The sequence below is a fragment of the Somniosus microcephalus genome, chromosome 17 (assembly GCF_052327205.1).
Source record: "Somniosus microcephalus isolate GS21.2 chromosome 17, FLI_Smic_1.0, whole genome shotgun sequence".
NCBI lineage: Eukaryota > Metazoa > Chordata > Chondrichthyes > Squaliformes > Somniosidae > Somniosus > Somniosus microcephalus.
Window position 1 is genome coordinate 60,305,835 of NC_141003.1, and position 23,308 is coordinate 60,329,142.

Below are 23,308 nucleotides of genomic sequence, written 5' to 3' on the forward strand. Positions count from 1 at the left end.
CTGTTGTCTGCTGTTGCAAACTTCAGCCTCTGTCCTGGAAAACTGCCGCCCCGTCTCCAACCTCCCTTTCCTCTCCAAAATCCTTGAACATGCTGTCTCCTCCCAAATCCATGCCCATCTTTCCCGCAACTCCATATTTGAACCCCTCCAATCAGGTTTCCGCCCCTGCCACAGCACTGAAACGGCCCTCATCAAAGTCACAAATTACATCCTATGTGACTGTGATTGTGGTAAACTATGCCTCCTCATCCTTCTCAACCTGTCTGCAGCCTTTGACACTGTTGACCACACCATCCTTCTCCAATGCCTCTCCTCTGTTGTCTAGCTGGGTGGAACTGCCCTCACCTGGTTCTATTCCTATTTATCCAGTCATACCAGAGAATCACCTCCAAATGGCTTCTCTTCCCACCCCAGCACTGTTACTTCTGGAGTTCCCTAAGGATCCCTCCTATTTCTCATGTACATGCTGCCACTTGGTGACATCATCCGAAATCACAATCTCAGGTTCCACATGTACGCTGATCTACCTCGCCACCACTGCCTCTGATTTGGCACGCTGCTTGTCTGACATCCAGTATTCGATGATCAAAAATTTCCTCCAACTAAATATTGGGAAGACTGAAGTCATTGTCTTTGGTCCCTACCACAAACTCCCTTCCCTAGCCACCGACACCAATGCTCTCCCTGGACCATCTGAGGCTGAATCAAACCGTTTGCAACCTTGGCATCCTATTTGACCCTGAGCTGAGCTTCCGACCTCGTATCCTCTCCGTCACCAAGACCGCCTACTTCCACCTCTGTAACATCACCCGTCTCCGCCCCTGCCTCAGCTCATCTGCTGCTGAAACCCTCACCCATGCCTTTGTTACCTCTAGACTCAACTATTCCAATTCTCTCCAGGCCAGCCTCTTAGCTTACACCCTCCGTAAACTTGAGCTCATCCAAATCTCTCTTGCCCATATCCTAACGCACACCAAGTCCCGTTCACCCATCCCCCCTGTGCTCGCTGGCCGACATTGGCTCCCAGTCTGGCAACGCCTCGATTTTAAAATTCTCATCCTTGTTTTCAAATCTTTCATAGCTTAGTCCCTTCCTAGCTCTGTCGCCTCCTTCAGCCCTACAACTCTCCAAGAACTCTACGCTCCTCCAATTCTGGCCTTTTGCACATCCCCGATTTTCATTGCTCCGCCATTGCCGGTCATGCCTTCAGCTGCCTAGGCACTAAGCTCTGGAATTCTCTGCCTCTCTACTTCTCTCTCCTCCTTTTAACATGCTCCTTAAAATCTACCTCTTTGACCAAGCTTTTGGTCGTCTGTCCTAATATCTCCTCCTGTGGCTCGGTGTCAAATTATGTTTGATAACGCTGCTATATAAATGCACGTCGTTGTTACTGTGCAGCCAGTATGTTTAAAATATAGACGCTCTGCATCTCTAACATTTCAATATCTGCAAGATGGTGACTATTTCTTATGTTCTTATTTTGGTCATACGCCCTTTCGTGGTACCTAATGTCAAATGACTGGCCGAAAAGGCCGCGAATTAAAAAATGTTTTAATGTTAATACCCTGCAAGTGTATTTGAAGTCTCTACTGCATTGGCACCAGCTGGACATTAAAAAAAACACCATGTTTTTCTCCAGGTTGGTGAAAACCTCTCCAAGTGAAGTGCCCCTTATCTCAGCCCTTCAACTGTAGCTTCCATTTGCAGCTTTAGAATATGCAGGGAGAGAAAGAATCATTTTCTCTGGGTTATGTCTTCAAAAAAGCTCTAAAATGACTCTTTACAAAATGACTAGTAACACCACCTTCCTCTTGCAAAATACAATGAAAGCACATCAGTGCTTTGGTGGTTCGGTGAACATTTCTGATAACCACCAGTTCAGCTGATAAATGGCTGCTATCTCTACATTTTTCAGAAATTTAATCTTGCAGTTATTTCTTATTACAGATGGTAAATATAAAGCCCTGAAAATGGAATTTTCACTTCCTCCCTCCACTTATGCTACTATGGCTATTCGAGAGGTGCTCAAAATGGACACGAGCATCAAAAATCAAACTCGGCTGAACACGGTCTGGTTGCGATAACCTGATAAATGTTCTGAGAAGCTTTAGAAAAGTGGAATGTGGCGTGTTTTAAATGTCTATATTGTTTTGTAACAGCTACTGAAATGTTCAAGCAAAATATTACTTTTATTTTCATTCATATGAGCAAAAGAAATCTTTTAGGATTGTTTTATCAATGGAGGGTCGATTTTATTTTTCAGATGTTTGTAAATCTTAATGATGACTTTAAAGCGCAATATGACAACATTGATCAATAAACATATCTTTGGTATTATACATACAGCTTGCTTGTTTCCTTGCATTTTATTTTGTTTTTTGCAGTGGCAATTAAATTTTCTGTAGCAGCATGAAAATCAGCAGCTTTGGACATGGTGTAAGAAAAGGATCTTCAAGTCATGTGAAGTCTGGAACTTGAACTGCAAAAAGCGTATCTGAGAAAAGAGAAAACAATTTTGGGATATTCTGGCAGCCTGCTAACTAGTCTCATCCAACAGTTTGCTACAGCTGGCCACTGAGAGTTTGTGTAAGACTGGCCCAGATGACCAGTTTGTGGAATTTCTCTTCCAGTCTTACCATGGGCAACTCCCAGCCTCCATACACCCCAATCCATTTTAAGAATTGTGGATTTGTAGGGCAGCAAGGCAGCACACTGCTGATTGTGTGTTTTAGCTTTTTGATATATATTACTGACCTAGACTTGGACATACAGAGCATAATTTCAAAGTTTTCAGGTGACGTGAAACTCAGAAATGTAAACAGTGAGAAGGATAGTAACCGACTTCGGGAGGACATAGATAGACTGGTGAAATGGGAAGGCACGTGGCAGATGAAATTTAACGCAGAGAAATGTGAAGTGATTCATTTTAGTAGGAAGAATGAGAAGAGGCAAAATAAACTAACTGGCACAATTTTAAAGGGGGTGCAGGAGCAGAGAGACCCAGGGGTGTACGTACACAAGTCTTTGAAGGTGGCAGGACAAGTTGAGAAGGCTGTTAAAAAGGCCTTTGGGATCCTTGGCTTTATAAATAGAAACATAGAGTACAAAAACAAGGAAGTTATGCTAAACCTTTATAAAACACTGGTGAGACCCCAGCTGCATATTGTGGCTAGTTCTGGGCACCACACTTTAGAAAGAATGTCAAGGTCTTGCAAAGGATGCAGAGGAGATTTCCTAGAACGGTACCAGGAATGTGGGATTTCAGTTATGTGGCGAGATTGGAGAAGCTGGGATTGTTCTCTTGAGAGCAGAGAAGGTTAAGGGGAGATTCGATGGAGGTGTTCAAATGCATGAAGGGTTTTGATAAGAGTAAATAAGGGGAAACTGTCCAGTGACAAGGGTCGGTAACCAGAGGACACAGATTTAAGGTATTTGGCAAAAGAACCAGAGGCGAGATGAGGGAAAATAAAAGCTTACGCAGCGAGCTGTTATGATCTGGGATGCACTGCCTGAAAAGGTGGTGAAAGCAGCTTCAATAGTAACTTCAAAAGGGAATTGGATAAATACCTGAAGAGGTGAATTTTGCAGGGCTATGGGGAAAGAGTGGGGGAGTGGGACTAATTCTTTCAAAGAGCCGGCTCGGGTACAATGGGCTGAATGCCCGCCTCCTGTGCTGTATCATTCTAAGATTCCAGTATAGTGCTCTTCATTCTGAACGATAGGCGGTAACTGAAATTGTGATTACATCATAGAATGGTTTCCCATAAATGCCAACTGAACCTGTATGCAGTAGTATGGAACTTTTCAACTGTAAGTTAAATATTGTCCTGAAATAGACAGACTCCAGCAATACAAGGTTTAAAGAAAAATTACTAAAGTGAAGCTGGGAGAAAGTGTAAAGATCAGTGAGGAGTATTTTTGTTTAAATAGATGTATACATGCTGCAGTTCACCCTTCCTGAATGGCAGCAGATATGGAGAAATGTGTATGAGGCATCTTGAAGTGCCAGTTGCAATTCAATATAATGTGTTACAAAGAGCATATCTGATGCCCAACAGGCTTTTAAAAAATGAGCTGTTTCTGGAGGGAGAGCCCTAATTCACGATGCACTGTGCTAAAATGTTTCTTGGGTGCAGTACTGGGTTCTCTCTGGTGGAATTAGGGAAAATAATGCCCTTGAGGGAGAGATCTGTATAGTTGGATTACAGGAACATGCAAAAAAGACAGACAAAAAGTTACCAGCTGGTGCATTAAGTGTGCTGTATTCAGTCGTGTTGCAGCTATACAACACGACTTCCAATGCTTCCCGCCCAGCAGCAGTCATGCAATCTTTTAACAGAGACGAAAAAGCAGATATAAAAATCCTTAGGTCAATTCAGGGGGAAAAGAATTCTGGGAAATTCCTCTCTGACCCCGAAGGTGATCAAAAAAGAGTTCCGGGAGATAACAATCACCACGAGGTTTATCACCTAACATCAACCTACCTTTTGTACTTGCTGATATCAGTTTCCTCCAGGAACCTAGCCAGCTTCCTTTTGAACGTTTTCAGTGAATCTGCACAAGCTGGCAACTTATTTCAAAGATCAATGAGCCGCTGGGATAAGAGACATCTAACCTAGTTCTATGCATATGTAATTTAAACGCATGTCCCCTTGTTCTCCCTAACTTATCTAATTCAAATAATCTGTCCAAATGTACACGTCAAGCCCCTTTATCATGTTAAGTTAAAAAGTCCCAGCTCCCTAAGCCTATTGTGAGAACTAAGGGTCTTTAAACTAGGTATTAATCTCGTGACCCTTCTCTGAACCTTTTCTAGGGCCTCTATTTCCCACCACGTGAGGGGACCACAGCTGGATATAGTATTCTAGATGGAGCCTAACCAAGATTTACAAGATCACTGTTACGCTCTTTATACTGGATTGTACAAGCTATACATCTTAATACTCTATTTGCTTTCGTTATAGCCTTTCAGCACTGGTGATTCCTTGCTGCTGCAGTGATCTTAAAAATGCTGGCAAAGATTTTAGATTCAAAGATAGACTGGTGGCTAAAAGGCTGTTTTTTGTTTGGGTGGAATTAAATATTCAATCAGTAGAGCCCAATAGACAATGCACTTTTAGATAATATGAATCTGCAGAGGCTGGTGTGTAATGCAGTAGTATCAGATTTTGAAGGCAATTTGGAAGAGTAGGAAGCACCATAGGAACGATAGCAAAATACTGCGGATGCTGGAAATCCGAAAGAACAACAGAAAATGCTGGAAAAACTCAACAGGCCAGGCAACATCCATGGAGAGAGAAATAGAGTCAACGTTTCGGGTCGAAACCCTTCTACAGCACCATAGGAATGTGGAGGTGATGGGAGAACTTGGGGACAGGGTGGCAGAGTTATAGATAATCGTACATCGCTGGGGTTTAATGTTTGTGCCACTGACATTCAAATTAAAAAGGGAGGCGAGTGAAATTGAAATAAAATCAGAAAATATACCAGGTCATTGAGCATCCGTTAAGAGAAAAGACAACATTTTAGTGTATATCCTTCAAACTAATAAGCATTTTAGTAAAGTTGGGAGCAAAGAGAAACAAGATACTCCAATTATAGAGCATTAATAAGAACATAACATAAGAAATAGGAGCAGGAGTAGGCCAATCGGCCCCTCGAGCCTGCTCCGCCATTCAATAAGATCATGGCTGATCTGATCCTAACCGCCAATCCACTAACAGAATTAGACACACGAAATAGGAGCAGGATCAGGCTACACGGCCCCTGGGCCCGCTCCGCTACCCACAGGGCCATGACCGATCCGAACCTAGACTCATGTCCAAATTTCTGCCCGCTCCCCGGAACCCTTAATTCCCTTTACTTCTAGGAAACTGTCTTTTCTGTTTTAAATTTATGTAATGATGTAGCTTCTACAGCTTTTTGGGGCAGCATATTCCATGAATCTACCACCCTCTGAGTGAAGTAGTTTCTCCTCATCTCAGTTTTGAAAGAGCAGCCCCTTATTCTAGGACTATGCCCCCTAGTTCTAGTTTCACCCATCATCGGGAACATCTTCCCCGCATCCACCCGATCCAACCCCTTCACAATCTTATATGTTTCAATAAGATTGCCTCTCATTCTTCTGAACTCCAATGAGTAGAGTCCCAATCTACTCAACCTCTCCTCATAGGTCCATCCCCTCATCCCCGGGATTAACCGAGTGAACCTTCTTTGTACTGACTCGAGAGCAAGTATGTCCTTTCTTAAGTATGGACACCAAAACTGTACGCAGTATTCCAAGTGCGGTCTCACCAATACCTTGTACAACTGAAGCAATACCTCCCTATTTTTATATTCTATCCCCCTAGCAATGAAAGCCAACATTCCATTGGCCTTCTTAATCACTTGCTGCACCTGCATACTAACCTTTTGAGTTTCGTGCACCAGGACCCCCAGATCCCTTTGTACTTCAGTACTTTCCAGTTTCTTGCCATTAAGATAATAACTTGCTCTACGATTTTTCCTGCCAAAGTGCATAACCTCACACTTTCCAGTATTGTATTCCATCTGCCAAATCTCTGCCCACTTACTTAGCTTGTCGATGTCCCCTTGCAGGTTTTTTATGTCCTCCTCACTCACTACTTTCCCTCCCATCTTAGTATCATCTGCAAACTTTGATATGTTACACTCGGTCCCCTCCTCCAAATCGTTAATATAGATTGTAAAGAGTTGGGGACCCAGCACTGACCCCTGCGGAACACCACTAGTTACTGATTGCCAGTCTGAGAATGAACCATTTATCCCAACTCTCTGCCTCCTGTTAGATAGCCAATCCTCTATCCATGCCAGAATATTACCCCCAATCCCGTGATTTTTTATCTTAAGCAATAATCTTTTGTGTGGCACCTTGTCAAATGCCTTTTGGAAGTCTAAATACACTACATCCACTGGTTCCCCTTTATCCACCCTATACGTTACTTCCTCAAAGAACTCCAGCAAATTTGTCAAACATGACTTCCCCTTCATAAAACCATGCTGACTTTGTCCTATTAAATTATGATTATCCAAATGTCCTGTTACTGTCTCCTTAATAATGGACTCCAAAATTTTACCTACCACAGATGTTAGCCTTCTGTCTACTGCCCTTTTTAAATAAGGGTGTTACATTAGCAGTTTTCCAGTCTGCCGGGACCTTTGCTGAGTCCAGGGAGTTTTGGAAAATTATTACCAATGCATCCACAATCCCTACCGCCACTTCCCTCAAGACCCTAGGATGTAAGCCATCAGGTCCAGGTGATTTATTCGCTTTGAGTCCCATTATTTTACCGAGTACCACTTCCTGAGTGATTTTGATCGTGTTTAGCTCCTCCCCCCCCCTTTAACCCTCTGTTTGTCCAGTGTTGGGATATTCTTAGTGTCTTCTACTGTAAAGACTAATGTAAAATATTCATTCAGTGTTTTTGCCATCTCCATATTTCCCACCATTAATTTCCCGGTCTCATCCTCTAAGGGACCAACATTTACTTTAGCCACCCTTTTTCTTTTTATATAACTATAAAAACTCTGACTATCTGTTTTTATATTTTTTGCTAATTTACTTTCATAATCTATCTTCCCTTTCTTAATCAATCTTTTTGTTATTTTTTGCTGTCTTTTAAAGTTTCCCCAATCCTCTATCCTCCCACTAGATTTGGCTACCTTATATGCCCTTGTTTTTAGTCGAATACTATCCTTAATTTCTTTACTTAGCCACGGATGGCTGTCTTTTCTTTTACACCCTTTTCTTCTCAGTGGAATATATATTTTTTGGAAGTTGTAAAATAACTCCTTAAATGTACACCACTGATCATGTATCGTCTTACCCTTTAATCTATTTTCCCAATCCACTCTACTCAATTCCGCTCTCATACCTTCATAGTCTCCTTTATTCAAGCTTAGCACGCTTGTTTGAGATCCAACCTTCTCACCCTCTAATTGAATATGGAATTCAACCATGTTATGGTCACTCATTCCAAGGGGATCCTTTACTAGGACATTTTTAATTAATCCCGTCTCGTTACACAGGACCAGATCTAAGGTTGCTTGCCCCCTGGTCGGTTCAGTTACATACTGCTCAAGAAACCCATCCCTAATACACTCAATGAACTCATCCTCAAGGCAGCCCTGCCCAATTTGATTTGTCCAATTAATATGATAGTTAAAATCCCCCATAATTATAGATGTTCCCTTATTACAAGCCTCAACTATTTCCTGATTGATACTCCGTCCAACAGAGTTGCCACTGTTCGGAGGCCTATAGACTACGCCCACTAGTGTTTTTTTCCCCTTATTATTCCTTACCTCCACCCAAACTGTTTCATTATCCTGATCTTTTGACCCAATATCATTTATCTGTATTACAGTGATTCCTTCCTTTATTAACATAGCCACCCCACCTCCCCTTCCTTCCTGCCTGTCCTTCCTGATCGTTAAATAACCTGGTATGTTTAATTCCCAGGCATTGTCACCCTGCAGCCATGTTTCTGTAATGGCCACAAGATCATACCCATATGTAGTTATTTGTGCCATTAACTCGTCTATTTTGTTACGAATGCTACGTGCATTCAGATAGAGAACTTTCAAAGGTGTTTTGTGACACTTAGTTCCTGCTTTTGCCCTTTTTATTACTTTACCTTTTACTCCATACCTTCTGCCCCTTCCTGACACGCTCTGGTTTTTAATTTCCCCAGTGCTACCTAAGTCTATGGCCTTCTCTGTTGTCATTTTTATTATTTGCTCTCTAGGAACCTCCCCCCCACTAGTTAGTTTAAAGCTCTCTCTACAGCCCTAGTTATATGATCCGCCAGGACTCTAGTCCCAGCACTGGCCAAGTGAAGCCCGTCCCAACGGAACAGCTCCCTCCTGCCCCAGTACTGGTGCCAGTGTCCCAGGAAGCAAATGATTGAATGGCCTGCAGACTGCTTAATTGAAAACTTTGTTCATGTAACAGATCATTAGTTGGTAATGGAAAGACATTAAAAGAACAAAAGAAGTTTAAAAAATATGGCTGAAGCCCACACAAACAAAAAGGCAAGAAACTGAGTTAAAGTGGAGGAAAACGACAAAAGCTGAAAATACAGGCAATCTGAGGTGACAACACAAAATTGACGGAAAAAGGAATAAGCAGCCAATACTAGGGGTGCAGGCCTTCTCGATCTGCCTGGCCGGAGGTGTAAATTCAGTTGTTAATGGGTAATGGAGTGATCTATTGAAGTTTCAGGGAAAATTTCCTCTTCTGTTTAAAGTAAGTTTATATATGTTTGTATCATTGCTACAAGTCAATGAAGAGTTGTTGAAAAAATGAAGAAATTGTTTTCATTCATCAGCTCGGTGAATGTAAGAAATCAATAAATTTAAAGATTATGATCTGACCGACCTGTGACAACAGTCTGATGCTGCTTCAGCAAAGAACTGGATATAATTGCATGTGAATTAGCTCTAAAGTTGTTTAATTGCTGGAGGAGTATGCCAAAATATATGCATTTAATTCCCTTGAGAATCGATTGTTTGGACACTCAACGCTAGATCTGTTCCAAAATATTGATCAAGGGTGAGTAAAAGTACTCCATCATTGTAAACTTATGAATTTTTAGTAATGTCAAAAGGCCTGTCCCTTTTCAATGGGTCAACCCCACATTTTCAACATATCCTTGATCCAATCTTTAAGTGTATGTTATTGATAAACTTATTTATACTGCTCTCTGCAGTTGCTTTCCCAAATAACATCCCTATTTTTTAACTTTTGTATCTTGGTATTTGAATCCTTTGCTATTTTGACAGTTTGTCTGAATCAACTTCATTAGTTCCCTTCATTATCTTAAAAATTCCCATTTGATCACCTCAAAGTCTCCTCTTACCCTTTCCTCAAAACTTAGGTTCTGATACCCAGAATCCTCCTTATTGGTTACCTCTGAAGTAAGATGGAGACTAATATCTTAATAGTCCATGTGTTGAAATACCACTGTTATCTCGGGCATCATATGTTGCCCGAGAATTAATTAACATGGGGGAAGATCATCTGTTTATATTTAAAAAATACTAAATGCAGATACACAAATCACAAAAAGTAGCGATGCAAATTAATAAGGCCATAAAAAAGCAAACAAAGCACTGGATTTCATTTCTAGAGAGATGGAATTGAAAAGCAACTTGTATAGAATCTTGGTTAGCCCACACTTGGGAGTACTGTGAACAGTTCCGGTCTCCATGTTGCAAAAAGGATATAGAGGCACTGGATAAGGTGCAAAAAAGATTTACTGGGATGATACCAGAACTGAGAGGCTATACCTATCTGGAAGTATTGAACTGGCTGGGGCTCTTTTCTCTAGAAAAGAGAAGACTGCCGAGTGACCCGATAGTGGTCTTTAAGATTATGAAAGGGTTTGATAGGGTAAATGTAGAGAAGATGTTTCCACTTGCGGGGGGTTTGAAGGTACAGTATAAGAAAGGACTTCCATTTACAAGGAACAAGGAACATAGGACATTTCAGGAATAGAAAAAGCCCTTTGGAATATCAACCCCTCACTTTAATAAGTCAACTCTATCCACATTTTCACCATCTCACTTTTTTTTAAATATTCATTGATGGGATGTGGGCGTCGCTGGCTGGCTAGGCCTGCATTTAGTGCCCATCCCTAATTGCCCTTGAGAAGATGGTGGTGAGCCGCCTTCTTGAACCGCTGCAGTCCATATGGTGTAGGTACACCCACAATGCTGTCCCATCTCTCCAGGAACATCAATTGTCCCAAGCTTATATTTATACTATTTCCTTCCATGATCTTCTAATTTATTCCATATAGCGATTGCCCTTAGTGTGAATAGTGAATTCCCTATTTACTCCAAATTTTAAAGTTGTATATCCCCAATTTAGGATTGACATCTGTATGATCTTGGACAGCACGGTCTGGTTATTGTCTACAGTGTGTATATTTCTAGAAAGTAAACCAGACACCAGTTTTTTTTTGTTTACATAAAGACTCACCTTTGTAGCTTATGAGGTGGAGGCATTGGTTCTTTAAGGCTCTTAAAGTTTTCAATAGATTTTAAGCAGTAGCAAAGCAAACTCCATAACTCAAATTGATGACATCTAGCCCTCTCTCTGGTTTTGTATTTGACAAAAGGTAGCAATCAAGCTTCTAATTACAACAACTTGCATTTATATAGCGTCTTTAATGCAAAACGTTCCAAGGCGTTTCACAGGAGCGTTATCAAACAAAATTTGACACCAAGTCACATAATGAGATGTTAGGACAGGTGACCAAAAACTTGGTCAAAGAGGTAGGTTTTAAGGAGTATCTTAAAAGAAGGAGAGGCAGAGAAGTTTAGGGAGAGAATTGCAGAGCTTAGGGTCTAGGCTGCTGAAGGCACGGCCACCAATGGTGGAGCGATGAAAATTGGGGATGCACAAGAGGCCAGAATTGGAGGAGCGCAGAGATCTTTGAGGGTTTGGTCAGTATGAACAATTTGGATGAACTTAATCAATCCTTTTCAACTAATTATCAAAAAAAGGAAGTCTCTAAATATTTGTGTTCAGTAATTTATTTTTTCAAAATGTATATATATCAACAGAAAATAAATTGTTTTACATAGCAAACATTTCATGAAATTCTTGCTCTTGCAGCGTGTTTATTTCCTTGGAGGTTGGTAACATTATTGAATCAATTCACTGGAAAATCTTGATATTTTTACTGAAGGTACAGGGCAGCCTGCATTCAATTTGCATTGGACATGGAGGTTCACAGTAACTAAGGCATTCTGGGACTTGTAGTTTGTAATCATATACATTATATTGTTGTTTTTCATTATTACACATAAATTTAAGGACATGATTTAATTATTACAGTTGGATTAGAATGTGAATTTTGAGGTCCTAAGGATTACAGACAGCAGTGCCTGATACCTGAACTGTTGCTGTAATAATTATAAAAGACCCATGTTACGATCGGAGAACTATTGGTTGGGTTTATGATATTACACTGACACAAACCCATTAAAACAGATGGAGAAGTGTTTACATTCAACAGTCACATCAAAATAGGTGCCATTTATAAATGGAAACAAAGGATGTGTGGGGTGGGCAGATATAGACTTCAATGTAGGGGGCATGATTAAGAAGTTTGCAAATGATACAAAAATTGGGCATGTGGTTGAGAGTGAGGAAGAAAGCTGTAGACTGCAGGAAGATATCAATGGACTGGTCAGGTGGCAAATGGAATTCAATCTGGAGAGGTGTGAGGTAATGCATTTGGGGAGGGCTAACAAGGCAAGAGAATACATAATAAATGGTAGGATACTGAGAAGTGTAGAGGAACAGAGGGACCATGGAGTGCAAGTCCACAGAGTATCCCTGAAGGTAGCAGGACAGGTAGATAAGGTGGTTAAGAAGGCACACTAGATACTTTCCTTTATTAGTCGCGGTATAGAATATAAGAGTAGGGAGGTTATGCTTGAATTGTATAAAACACGAGTTAGGCCACAGCTCGATTACTGCATTCAGTTCTGGTCACCACATTACAGGAAAAATGTGATTGCACTAAGGAGGGTACAGTGGAGATTTATGAGGATGTTGCCAGGACTGGAGAACTTTAGCTATGAGGAAAGATTGGATAGGCTGGGATTGATTTCTTTGGAGTAGGGGAGGCTTAATTGAGGTGTATAAAATTATGAGGCGCCTAGATAGAGTGGATATGAAGAACTATTTCCCTTAGCAGAGAGGTCAATAACCAGGGGGCATAGATTTAAAGTAATTTATAGGATTAGAGGGAAGTTGATAAATGTTTCACCCAGAGGGTGGCGGGGGTCTGGAACCCACTGCCTGAAAGGGTGGTAGAGGCAGAAACGCTCATCACATTAAAAAGGACTTGGATATGCACTTGAAGTGCAGTAACCTACAGGGCTAGGGACCAAGAGCTGGAAAGTGCGATTAGGCGGGATTGCTCTTTTTCCGCCGGCACAGACACGATGGGTCGAATGGCCTCCTTCTGTGCCCTGAATTTCTATAATTCTATACCTGGTGCAGAAGCCGAGTTGCCACATGGCAGCTGTCTTTCATTCTGCCAGCGCAATTCATCCTTTGTTCCTTAACCTGTCCTATTACCACCTCCTCTCGCCTTGAATATCTCTTAATGTCTCTCAATGTCTAATCTCTCCTGCTTTCTATCCTATCCCATCCCTTGTCCCAGCCCCTAAACCTGCTTTCCATTTTCTGCTTTTTTCTAGTTCTGACGAAAGGTCATCGACCTGAAACGTCAACTCTGTTTCTCTCTCCACGGATGCTGCCCTGGCCTGCTGAGTTTTTTTTTAGCGTTTTCTGTTGTTATTTCGGATTTCCAGCATCCGCAGTATTGATGAACGAGTCATTGCCACCTTTAGGATAGTAGGATTTGCAAAAAGAAAAGGCGCAAAGTCTCCTCGCTGTTTCACTCTCCACAGATGCTGCCTGACCTGGTGAGCGAGTGTGTCCAGCATTTTCTGGAGTTTTTTTTTAGTCTCCTCATCGCAGGGAGGAGGCTCGGAGCGGCGGCCTAGTTGCCGCAGTCAGCCTGCAGGCCGTCTCCATAGTAACCGCCTGGGTGCCCGGATCTAGTGGGGTGACACGCCATTGCAATGGCGGGAGAGAGGCAGCCGGCGGAGAGCTGCGAGATAACGCAGTACGTGGCCGAGTTCGTAGAGAAAGAGTTCGGAAATGACCTGAAATCCTTAAAGAAGCTCCCCAAAATAACAGAGGAGCTGGCGCTGTACAAAAGAAACCTGGAAGAGCAGGTACGGCGCTCAGGGTTGGGGCAATTCATCCGGGTTTAGTAGCTTCTCACTCACCTCTCCTCCCCCCAAAATCTGCTCATAAATATAAAGCCCATGTACACTGTGAATAAATAAAACCAGCCGTTACTGAAATAAATCTAAAGCACTGACACAAGTCGCAGAAATAAGACGTTTGGCCAGTAGTGAAATCGGAAAGCTGTTTACATGTAAAACGTTTATTTTGTGTCTGTCCCCAATCTTAGTGCCACAATCGAAACGTTTGAATAAAATATCTAACAGCAGTTTTATGAGAGAAATTCCACAACTATAATGCTTGGCTAAAGGCAGTTTGTCAACTGCGAACTCCAGTAGAAACTTACATGGTTTGTATCAGCTGGTTTAAAAGGGTATGATTGACTTTTTGTTGAAAACAGTGAGATTATTGAGCGGATTTTACATTATTTACGGTTGGTGGACGCTTATGTTGGTATATCTGAACTATTGTGGCGGAACCACCAGAGGATTACGGATAATTGTATATAATTCCTTTTACAGCAATGTAGTACAGCTGGGGGCTGCACCTTTAATGTATCTGTTAACTGTACTAGGGCTTCTTTCCTGTACTCCGCGTGATGACGTCATGCCGTCCGTCACGTGATCTCTCAACGGCGGGAAGAACGCGATGACGCCATGACGTCAGAGCTCGGAACCTGCTAGCAGTTGAGCTCGGAACCTGCTAGCAGTTGAGCTCGGAACCTTCTAGCAGTTCCAGAGAGGCTTTCAAGCAGACCAGACCTATTTGCATTGTATCCTACAGTTTCCTGTACAGCTTCGTTTGTTCATTAAATTTTATTGTTTTTGATTTTCTGAGTCGATCTCAATTCTTCAGCTAGGAACCCCAGTTCCTACATTGGTGACCCCGATTTCTTCGAACAATTTTCGTTGAAGTTACATCATGGACACGAACGCCGTCGCCCTCAAACTGCCGTAATCTTGGGAGCAACAATTGGCCGCGTGGTTTTTCCAGGCGGAAGCCCAATTTGCAATCCGGGGAGTAGCAGCGGATTCGACCCGTTATTATTACGTGGTCTCCGCCCTCGACAGCGCCACGGCCTCGCGGGTCGTCAGCCTCCTCGAGAGTCCACCGAACGATGGCAAGTACGAAGCTTTAAAAGCATGTTTACTGCAGATTTTCGGTCTGTCCAAGTCGGAGCGTGCTCGCAGACTTATCTCCATGCCCGGCCTCGGGGACTCAAAACCCTCAGAGTTCATGAGCCAAATGCTCACGCTTTTGGGCTCGGAATCGCAATGTTTTCTGTTCCGCGAGCTGTTTCTCTGTCAACTACCAGAGCCAGTACAGACGGCCTTGGCCAATTCCGCGATCACGGATTGTGCTGAACGCGCCGCGGAAGCGGATAAAATATTCACCGTCTCTCAACAATCTTGTACAGCCACGAGGCGCCAAAACAATGCTGAACTCGCCGCAGAGGCGGATAAAATATGCTCCTGCACACAGCCATGTTGTGCAGCCACGAGGCGCCCATCCCCCACAAGAGCGAATCCTCCTCCTCCTGCAGGCTGGTGTGCATACCACGCTTGTTTCGGCGCGAAGGCCAGAAATTGCCGTCTACCCTGCAGTTTCTCACCAAAAAAAAGCCTACCTCAAACCAGCGGTTTCTGAGAAGATCAATAAGGCCTAAGGGACGCGCCGGAGTTGCGATGGCCGTCGGGTCCGCAGGGAAACTCCTATACATTACAGACTCCCTGTCAGGGCGACTTTTTCTCTGTGATACTGGCTCCCAGCGCAGTATTCTACCAGCATCGAAGCTAGATCTTCAATCCGGCGGTCAAGGTCCCCCCCTCGAGGCAGCCAATGGTGCGGCCATTCGCACGTTCGGAAAGCGTAGGGTCCAGTTGAGTTTTGGCAGCCAACGTTTTGTTTGGGAGTTCATCACGGCAAAGGTCTCACAGGCCATCCTGGGGGCAGATTTCTTCTGCGCAAACGGGTTTCTCGTCGACGTCTGACACTGCCGGCTAATCAGTGCCTCCACTTTTCACTCGGTCCCCTACCACCGAAGCACCGCGATGTCTTGGTCAGTTGCCTGTGCAGTCCCATCTCCAAATTAGTTCTCTCGTCTTCTCAGTGAGTTCCCTGAGCTCACCAGGCCCACATTTTGTTCTTCAGTCGCGAGGCACGGTGTGGCGCACCACATTACCACGACAGGATCCCCCGTTTATGCAAGAGCTCGAAGGCTGGAACCCAGTAAACTCGCGGCCGCCAAGGCGGAGTTCCATATAATGGAACGCCTGGGTATTATTCGACGTTCGAATAGTCCTTGGTCCTCGCCATTACACATTGTTCCTAAGCCGGGCGGCGGATGGCGACCATGCGGCGACTACAGACGCCTGAATGAGGCTACCACACCGGATCGGTACCCAATTCCTCATATTCAGGATTTTTCGGCCCACCTGGCAGGGAATTCCATCTTAGCCTCGGACAAGGTCTACTTTGGAAATCATCAAGTGCCCGTGCATCCTCAGGACATCCCCAAAACTGCCGTCATCACACCTTTCGGGTTCTTTGAGTTCCTTCGTATGCCATTTGGGTTGAAGAATGCAGCACAAGCCTTCCAACGTCTCATGGATTCCGTGTTGCGCGATCTGCTGTTCATCTTCGTCTACCTAAACGACATCCTTATTGTCAGTAACAGCACGAAAGAACACATTACGCACTTGCGTACCCTTTTTTCTCGTCTCAGCCAACATGGCCTTATTATCAACCCGGCCAAGTGCCAGTTTGGGTTGCACAGCATTGATTTTCTGGGACACAGAATCACCTCAGAAGGCAGCGTCCCGCTGGCCACGAAGGTGGAAGCAGTCACCTTGTTCCCTCTTCCTCAGACCGTCAGGGCCCTCCAGGAATTTCTGGGAATGGTCAATTTTTATCATCGGTTCATCCCCAAGGCGGCATTGTTGATGCAACCTTTGTACGAGGCCCTCAGAGGTAAATCGGGCAAAGACCCGATCGATTGGACACCCCAGATGGACCAGGCTTTCCTCGACACTAAGAATGCTTTGGCTACTGCGACCATGTTGGCACATCCCCTTCCGGGCGCAACCATTGCCCTTACCACTGATGCATCTGATTATGCCATCGGGGCAGTACAGGAGCAGTGGGTCGACGGCACATGCAACCACTGGCTTTCTTCAGCTGCCAATTGCGGAAGAACGAACGCAAGTATAGTACTTTTGATAGGGAGTTGTTGGCATTGTTCCTGACCATCCGCCATTTTCGCTTCCTACTGGAAGGACGCCCATTCACGGCTTTTGTAGACCACAAGCCACTTACTTTTGCGATGGCCAAGACAGCGGAACCATGGTCGGCACGGCAACAACGTCATCTTACGTACATATCTGAATTTACAACCAACATACAACATGTTTCGGGCAAAGACAACCTGGTGGCGGATTGTCTCTCCCGCGCCCAGCTCCACGCAGTACACCTGGGAGTCGACTATGTTGGTTTGGCAAAAGAACAGAAGGCAGACCCTGAAGTGCAGGCATACCGGACCGCACCTTCCAGCTTACAGGCTGATGTCAGTTTCCAGGCCGCAGGGACCACACTCCTGTGTGACATCTCGATGGGCGTCCCACGTCCAATCGTTCCAGTCGAATGGCGCAGGAGAATTTTCGACACTATCCACGGGTTGTACTACATTGCTGTAAAAGGAATTATATACAATTGTCCGTAATCCTCACCGGGTCGACCACAGCCGGCCTCCTCTTCTCCTCCGCCTGTGGCATCATCCCAACCACAGCCAACGGCCAGTTCGTCTTCTAGCGCTCCGTTCCAGCTGCTGGGGTATCGCAGTCGGTCGGACAGACTCGTCGGACCCCCTTCTCGCCTTACCTTCTCTGTTAAAAGCAATTCTGTGGGGGCGCATGTGGCGGAACCACCAGAGGATTACGGACAATTGTATATAATTCCTTTTACAGCAATGTAGTACAGCTGGGGGCTGCACCTTTAATATATCTGTTAACTGTACTAGGGCTTCTTTCCTGTACTCCACGTGATGACGTCATGCCGTCCGTCACGTGATCTCTCAACAGCAGGAAGAACGTCATGACGTCAGAGCTCGGAACCTTCTAGCAGTTGAGCTCGGAACCTTCTAGCAGTTCCAGAGAGGCTTTCAAGCAGACCAGACCTATTTCCATTGTATCCTACCGTTTCCTGTGCAGCTTCGTTTGTTCATTAAATTTTATTGTTTTTGATTTTCTGAGTCGATCTCAATTCTTCGGCTAGGAACCCCAGTTCCTACACTATCACTCATTGTTGTGCATCAGTTCTGTTGAGAGTAAACAGAATATGGCATCTATTACATTTGAATTATATTTTTCATTCAGCGCTTTTCACCTTAGGACCCTGGAGTGAGTCATTGGGATGATATTGTGCTCTTGATCGAAGCTATATAGGATAACCGTGTACGATTTTGGAATTCTAAAACAGAAATATTAAACTATCACTTTTTGTTACATTTTTTGCCAGGCCATTGTAATTATTAGCTGACTAGGAATGTGTGAGAGTAGCTTAGTGGTAATTCCTATTTTTTTTAATTTGTCAAGATGTGGGTGACATATTTGTTGCCTGCCCCAGTTGTCACCAGAAGGTTTTTACAACTAAGTAAGTAGTTGATTTGTTAAGCTTCTTCAGAGGGCCAGGTAGGGTGGGACAGGAGTTGCATGTAAGCTAGACAACTGAGGGGGTTGTTCCCTTTATTGGCATTATTAAGTGAACCAAATGAGTGTTTACAACAATCTGGTAGTTTTTAATGGTTATTTTTCTTGGTGCAAACCCACAATTGATCAGATTTATTGAATTCGGTTTTGGACCTTGACATTTTTTTTTATTCGTTCATGGGATGCGAGCGTCACTGGCAAGGCCAGCATTTATTGCCCATCCCTAGTTGCCCCATAAAAGGTGGTGATGAGCTCCTGTCTTGAACCGCTGCAGTCTGCGTGGTGAAGGTGCTCCCATAATGCTGTTAGGGAGGGAGTTCCCTGATTTTTGACCCAGCGATGATGAAGGAACGGCGATATATTTCCAAGTCAAGATGGTGTGTGACTTGGAGGGGAACTTGGAGGTGGTGGTGTTCTCATGCGCCTGCTGCCCTTGTCCTTCGAGGTGGTAGAGGTCAGGGGTTTGAGAGGTGCTGCCGAAGAAGCCTTTGCGAGTTGCTGCAGTGCATCTTATAGATGCAACACACTGCAGCCATGGTGCGTTGGTGGTGGAGGGGGTGAATGTTTAAGGTAGTGGATGGGGTGCCAATCAAGCGGGCTGCTTTGTCTTGGATGGTGTCGAGCTTCTTGAGTGTTGTTGGAGCTGCACTCATCCAGGCAAGTGGAGAGTATTCCATCACACTCCTGACTTGTACCTTGTAGATGGTGGAAAGGCTTTGGGGAGTCAGTAAGTGAGACACTCGTCACAGAATACCCAGCCTCTGACCTGCTCTTGTTGACACAGTATTTATGTGGCTGGTTCCGTTAAGTTTCTGGTCAATGGTGACCCCCAGGATATTGATGGTGGGGGATTTAGCGATGGTAATGCCATTGAATGTCAAGGGGCAGTGGTTAGATGCTCGCTTGTTGGAGATAGTCATTGCCTGGCACTTATGTGGCGCAAATGTTACCTGCCACTTATCAGCCCAAGCTGAATGTCGTCCAGGTGGGATTTGAAGTTAGCTCTGGGTTGCCATTCCAGTAACACTACACTAATACCTAATTTAAGCAACAACGTTGTGAATGTGTAACAATGACAGGTCTGCTTGTTGGATAAGTATATTATCCGACAAGTTCCTGATATATTAAATGCAAATAAAAGTCAGTTGTGATTTGGTACATTATGTATTTTAATTCATTTAGGTCTCAGTTGTTGGTGGCAGTATGATTGCTGGGGGCATATTTGTTGTGTGGTTGCAATTTTCTGTAATGCAATGCTTGGTTAAAAGGAACAGAGCTTTTTGAATTTAAACCTGAGCATGCTGTGTTAATCCCCTATATGGAAAGGAAATTGTCCCGTGAGCATCACAGCTCACATGCTGAGCAGTGCATCTTTTAAGTGGTATAAAGGATCAGCATAAACACTCCTGAGTGGGAATCTATAATACCAAATTTTTTGCTGAGGATTCTGTCTAACATGATGAAGAAAACACATTTCTCTCTCTACCTTTTTGGGTTTCCTGCACTATCCTTGGCTAAGAGGGTGTTCAATTTCCTTCAGTACTGCTACTTTGAAATCAGCTACTCAAAGGTAAACCAGAACAATCTGAGGTGAATGCCCCTACATTTTTGCCTCCCTGTGGGGAACTACGTGCCCCCCCCCCCCCCACCCCTTTCTGGGCATCTCTCCGCCACTGAGAATGCGGATCTGGCTGCAGGCCTGTTCCTGCACCTGCGATTCCCAGTGGGCTATAATGTTCAGCTGCTTGTTATCTCAAATTTATTTTCTGAAGTGGTGTAGAACTCTTGGATGCTTGTCCTCCTGGACTGAGGAAAACCATAACTGGGGTTTCCCAATGTTTTCTTTTATTTTCAAAGGAACCCTGGGTTGTCTGGAACTTTACAATTATAACTTCTAGACCAGGAGCCAAAGACATACAAGAATTTGAAACATCAGATTTTGAAGAGTTTCAACAAACATATCCAATTACTATAATTAAAAAATACAAACTGTGAAGAAACGGTATACAGAACTTCCACAAGTGAATTTCTGAAGTTTACTATTTAAGAAGCTATTTCTCATATGGCGTGTGGGTTTGTCCCAGATTGTTAAAACACCTTTTGTGGAATTTGCTCATGTGCATTATGAATCTGTGAGAAAACCCCACATCTGATCTTAGCCTAAAACTAAAAAAAAAGTACTTTTGAAGTAAATATTTCTAAAGCACACAATATTGCAAATTTATTTATTATTACAAACCTTATCTTGTTTAAAATTAACATAGGTTCTTACTGTCTCATCTGAAGTACCAAAGAAAATTGAAAATGCCTTCAAGAATGCTGAAAACTCCAAACGGTTACTAAGTGACTTACTTGAGAAAGAGACAACTTTAGCCAAATCGATCAGTAGTCATCTAGTAACAGCGCAGCCATGGATGGAAGAGCTAAAGGTGTTGATTGGTCAGATTGAGGAGATTGAGCGGCACCTCTGGTACTTGAAATGGATTTCACAAATAGAGGAGTTAAGGTAAACGTCTGTTTCTGCAATGATGCCTGGTTCATAATAAAAGGATGCAAAAAGTTACTTTGCCTTGGGTTTAAAAGAAATCACATTTATGAAATCTTTCTCACTGTCAGCTACGAAAGGATTACTGGCATACATGTAAAGAGGAGATTTCAGGGATGGTGCTTGAGTAGACCTATGGTAACGTGATGCTGCTACTCCTGGGGAGCTCGTCAACTTGTATAACCTTTCAAGTTGACAGAAGACTGGTTGTGTCTATATCATTTTTAAGTACAGGAAACTTTGGTTTATCCGGAGGTTGTATGTCCGGAAACCTCGATCTACCGGCAGAAATCGGGAGCCGTTTTGTTAGGTTTTTTTTCTTCTCGTGGCTTTGTTTTCAACAGTCGGGCTCTGGAAAGTCTCTCTCAAGCTGTTGCTAAGCTACAGAGACGCTTCCAAGGTACGGGCCAACTGTTTACAAGCTGTTGCTAAGCAACAGTGTTTGTTGCCAGATACGGAGATGAAAACCTCCGTATGCTTCAACATTAACTTTGTATGTCCGGCAGTTTTGATAGATCGGCAACAGCTCGGTCCCGTTGGTGCCGGATATAACAAAGTTTCCTGTACTGAGAAATGATTAACTGCAATATTTAGTTCAGTTCCATATACCAGTCCAACTCATTTCTTAGAAAGTTATTTTAAACTTTGTTCTTGCTTGATCAAGTTTATGAAGCTGAATTTTCATCCTTCACAATTCACAGAAGTATATTCTTGATCTGAAGTCGTCCGTTTTGTTAATTATATTCTCACGGTACTTTTAAATTAATAATCCAGTAAAATTAAACTTTGAGTCTGTAGAATCTTAATCTACTCCCATGGTTGTATTTGGAATTTATTCTTAACTTCAAATCTCATTACTAGGAATTAGTGTCTGTTGCCTAGTCAAGATATAGCAGCTCCAAAATTGCATAATATCCATTTGAAAGCAATGAAGGATCCAGGCATAGCATTATTCCTCATTTCAAGCTTTACTTGATGTATTTTGTCAGCAGTTTTCAGCAGAATATAAAGTACATAGCATAAATTAGAAGATGCAGAAATTACAATATCTGAATTTTCAACTGACATAGTTGTTATTCCCATCACTCCATATCCCCCCAAAACAACATGGCAGAATCTACATGTCTCTCTAAGAATTTGGTGGAGCCTTTAGCCGATGCTGATCAGGAGTTCAAAATGATCAAACAAATGGGTATGAATGCAGTCTGAAATCCAAAATAGCATGTCATTTAATGTATATATTATCAAATGTATACAAGATGATCCTGCTTCTATTTCGTGTGCCTAATTCTGTTCGATTCAGGAGATGGTTCTGTGATAGTGGATTGGCGGTTAGGATCAGATCAGCCATGATCTTATTGAATGGCGGAGCAGGCTCGAGGGGCCGATTGGCTTACTCCTGTTCCTATTTCTTATGTAATGGTGAGAGAATATTGTATCAACACAGGTATTTATTGGGTTTGGTGCTCTCACCATGTAACTAGAGTGTATTGGCCTTTGTGGATATCATGGTGAGTTTTAAATGCCAACCAAATTTCTGTTTTTCTGCTTTGTGCTGTTCAAATTATTTTGTGTTTGAGGTGCAGCTTGGCATAGACCTTGCCAGTCGCAATTTTTGTGCCAACTATTGGACTTCTTATTGGCCAGTGTCAGCTTGGCTCAATTGTTGATGGTGTTGGTTAAGGGTGGAAATTTGACCAGGACATGAGTGGGTGCCCTGCTCTTCTCCAAATAATGCCGTGGGATTTTTAATATCCACCAGAATAAGCAGAGCTTATTGTCTCATACAAAACATAGCATATCAGCTAGGATGACACCCCAATGCATTACTAAGAAAGTGCTGCATTGTCAAAGATGCCATTCTTCGGAAAAGACATAACCAAGGTCTGGTTAGCCTATTCTGGTGTTTGAGATAGATGTTAAAACTCCCATGTCATTACTTTAAGAAGACTGGGGAGTTCTGTTATTGTCCTGGCCAACAATCCCCTCCACAGCCAACACCACCAAAAATAGACTAAATAGTTATTTATCTCATTGCTGTTTGTAGAGATTATCTTGTGTTCAGAATGGCAACTACACTTGCCCTCGTATCAATTTTACAATAATTATTTGCTCACAAAGTGGTTTGAGATATTTCGGAAAAGATATAAAATGCTATATAAATGCCCATCTTTTTAAAATAGGAGGGTTATCCTTCGCTTGCCTCGTTAAATAGAGGCTCCTTAGCCTGCTTGGCTATCTATTATTTTTAGCTACATTGTCTGT

General features: G+C 43.1%; 2 protein-coding genes across 6 annotated transcripts in view; both read left to right on the forward strand.

Annotated features, from left to right (window-relative positions):
• Positions 1-2,346, forward strand: part of pus7 (pseudouridine synthase 7) — a 56,443-nt gene extending 54,097 nt beyond the window's left edge. For all 3 annotated transcript variants that reach the window (XM_086010481.1, XM_086010479.1, XM_086010482.1), the window contains exon 16: positions 1,948-2,346. In XM_086010481.1, coding sequence (XP_085866607.1) covers positions 1,948-2,084 — 137 coding nt within the window. In that variant the 3' untranslated portion in view covers positions 2,085-2,346. The remainder of the gene's footprint in view (positions 1-1,947) is intronic.
• Positions 2,347-13,291: 10,945 nt separating this feature from the next.
• Positions 13,292-23,308, forward strand: part of rint1 (RAD50 interactor 1) — a 35,531-nt gene continuing 25,514 nt past the window's right edge. The window contains exons 1-2 of one of the 3 annotated variants that reach the window (XM_086010488.1): positions 13,292-13,467; positions 20,763-21,004. In XM_086010488.1, coding sequence (XP_085866614.1) covers positions 13,453-13,467; positions 20,763-21,004 — 257 coding nt within the window. In that variant the 5' untranslated portion in view covers positions 13,292-13,452. Of the gene's footprint in view, positions 13,468-13,502; positions 13,783-20,762; positions 21,005-23,308 lie in introns of those variants that run through there. The other 2 variants (XM_086010487.1, XM_086010489.1) reach the window with 2 other exon arrangements.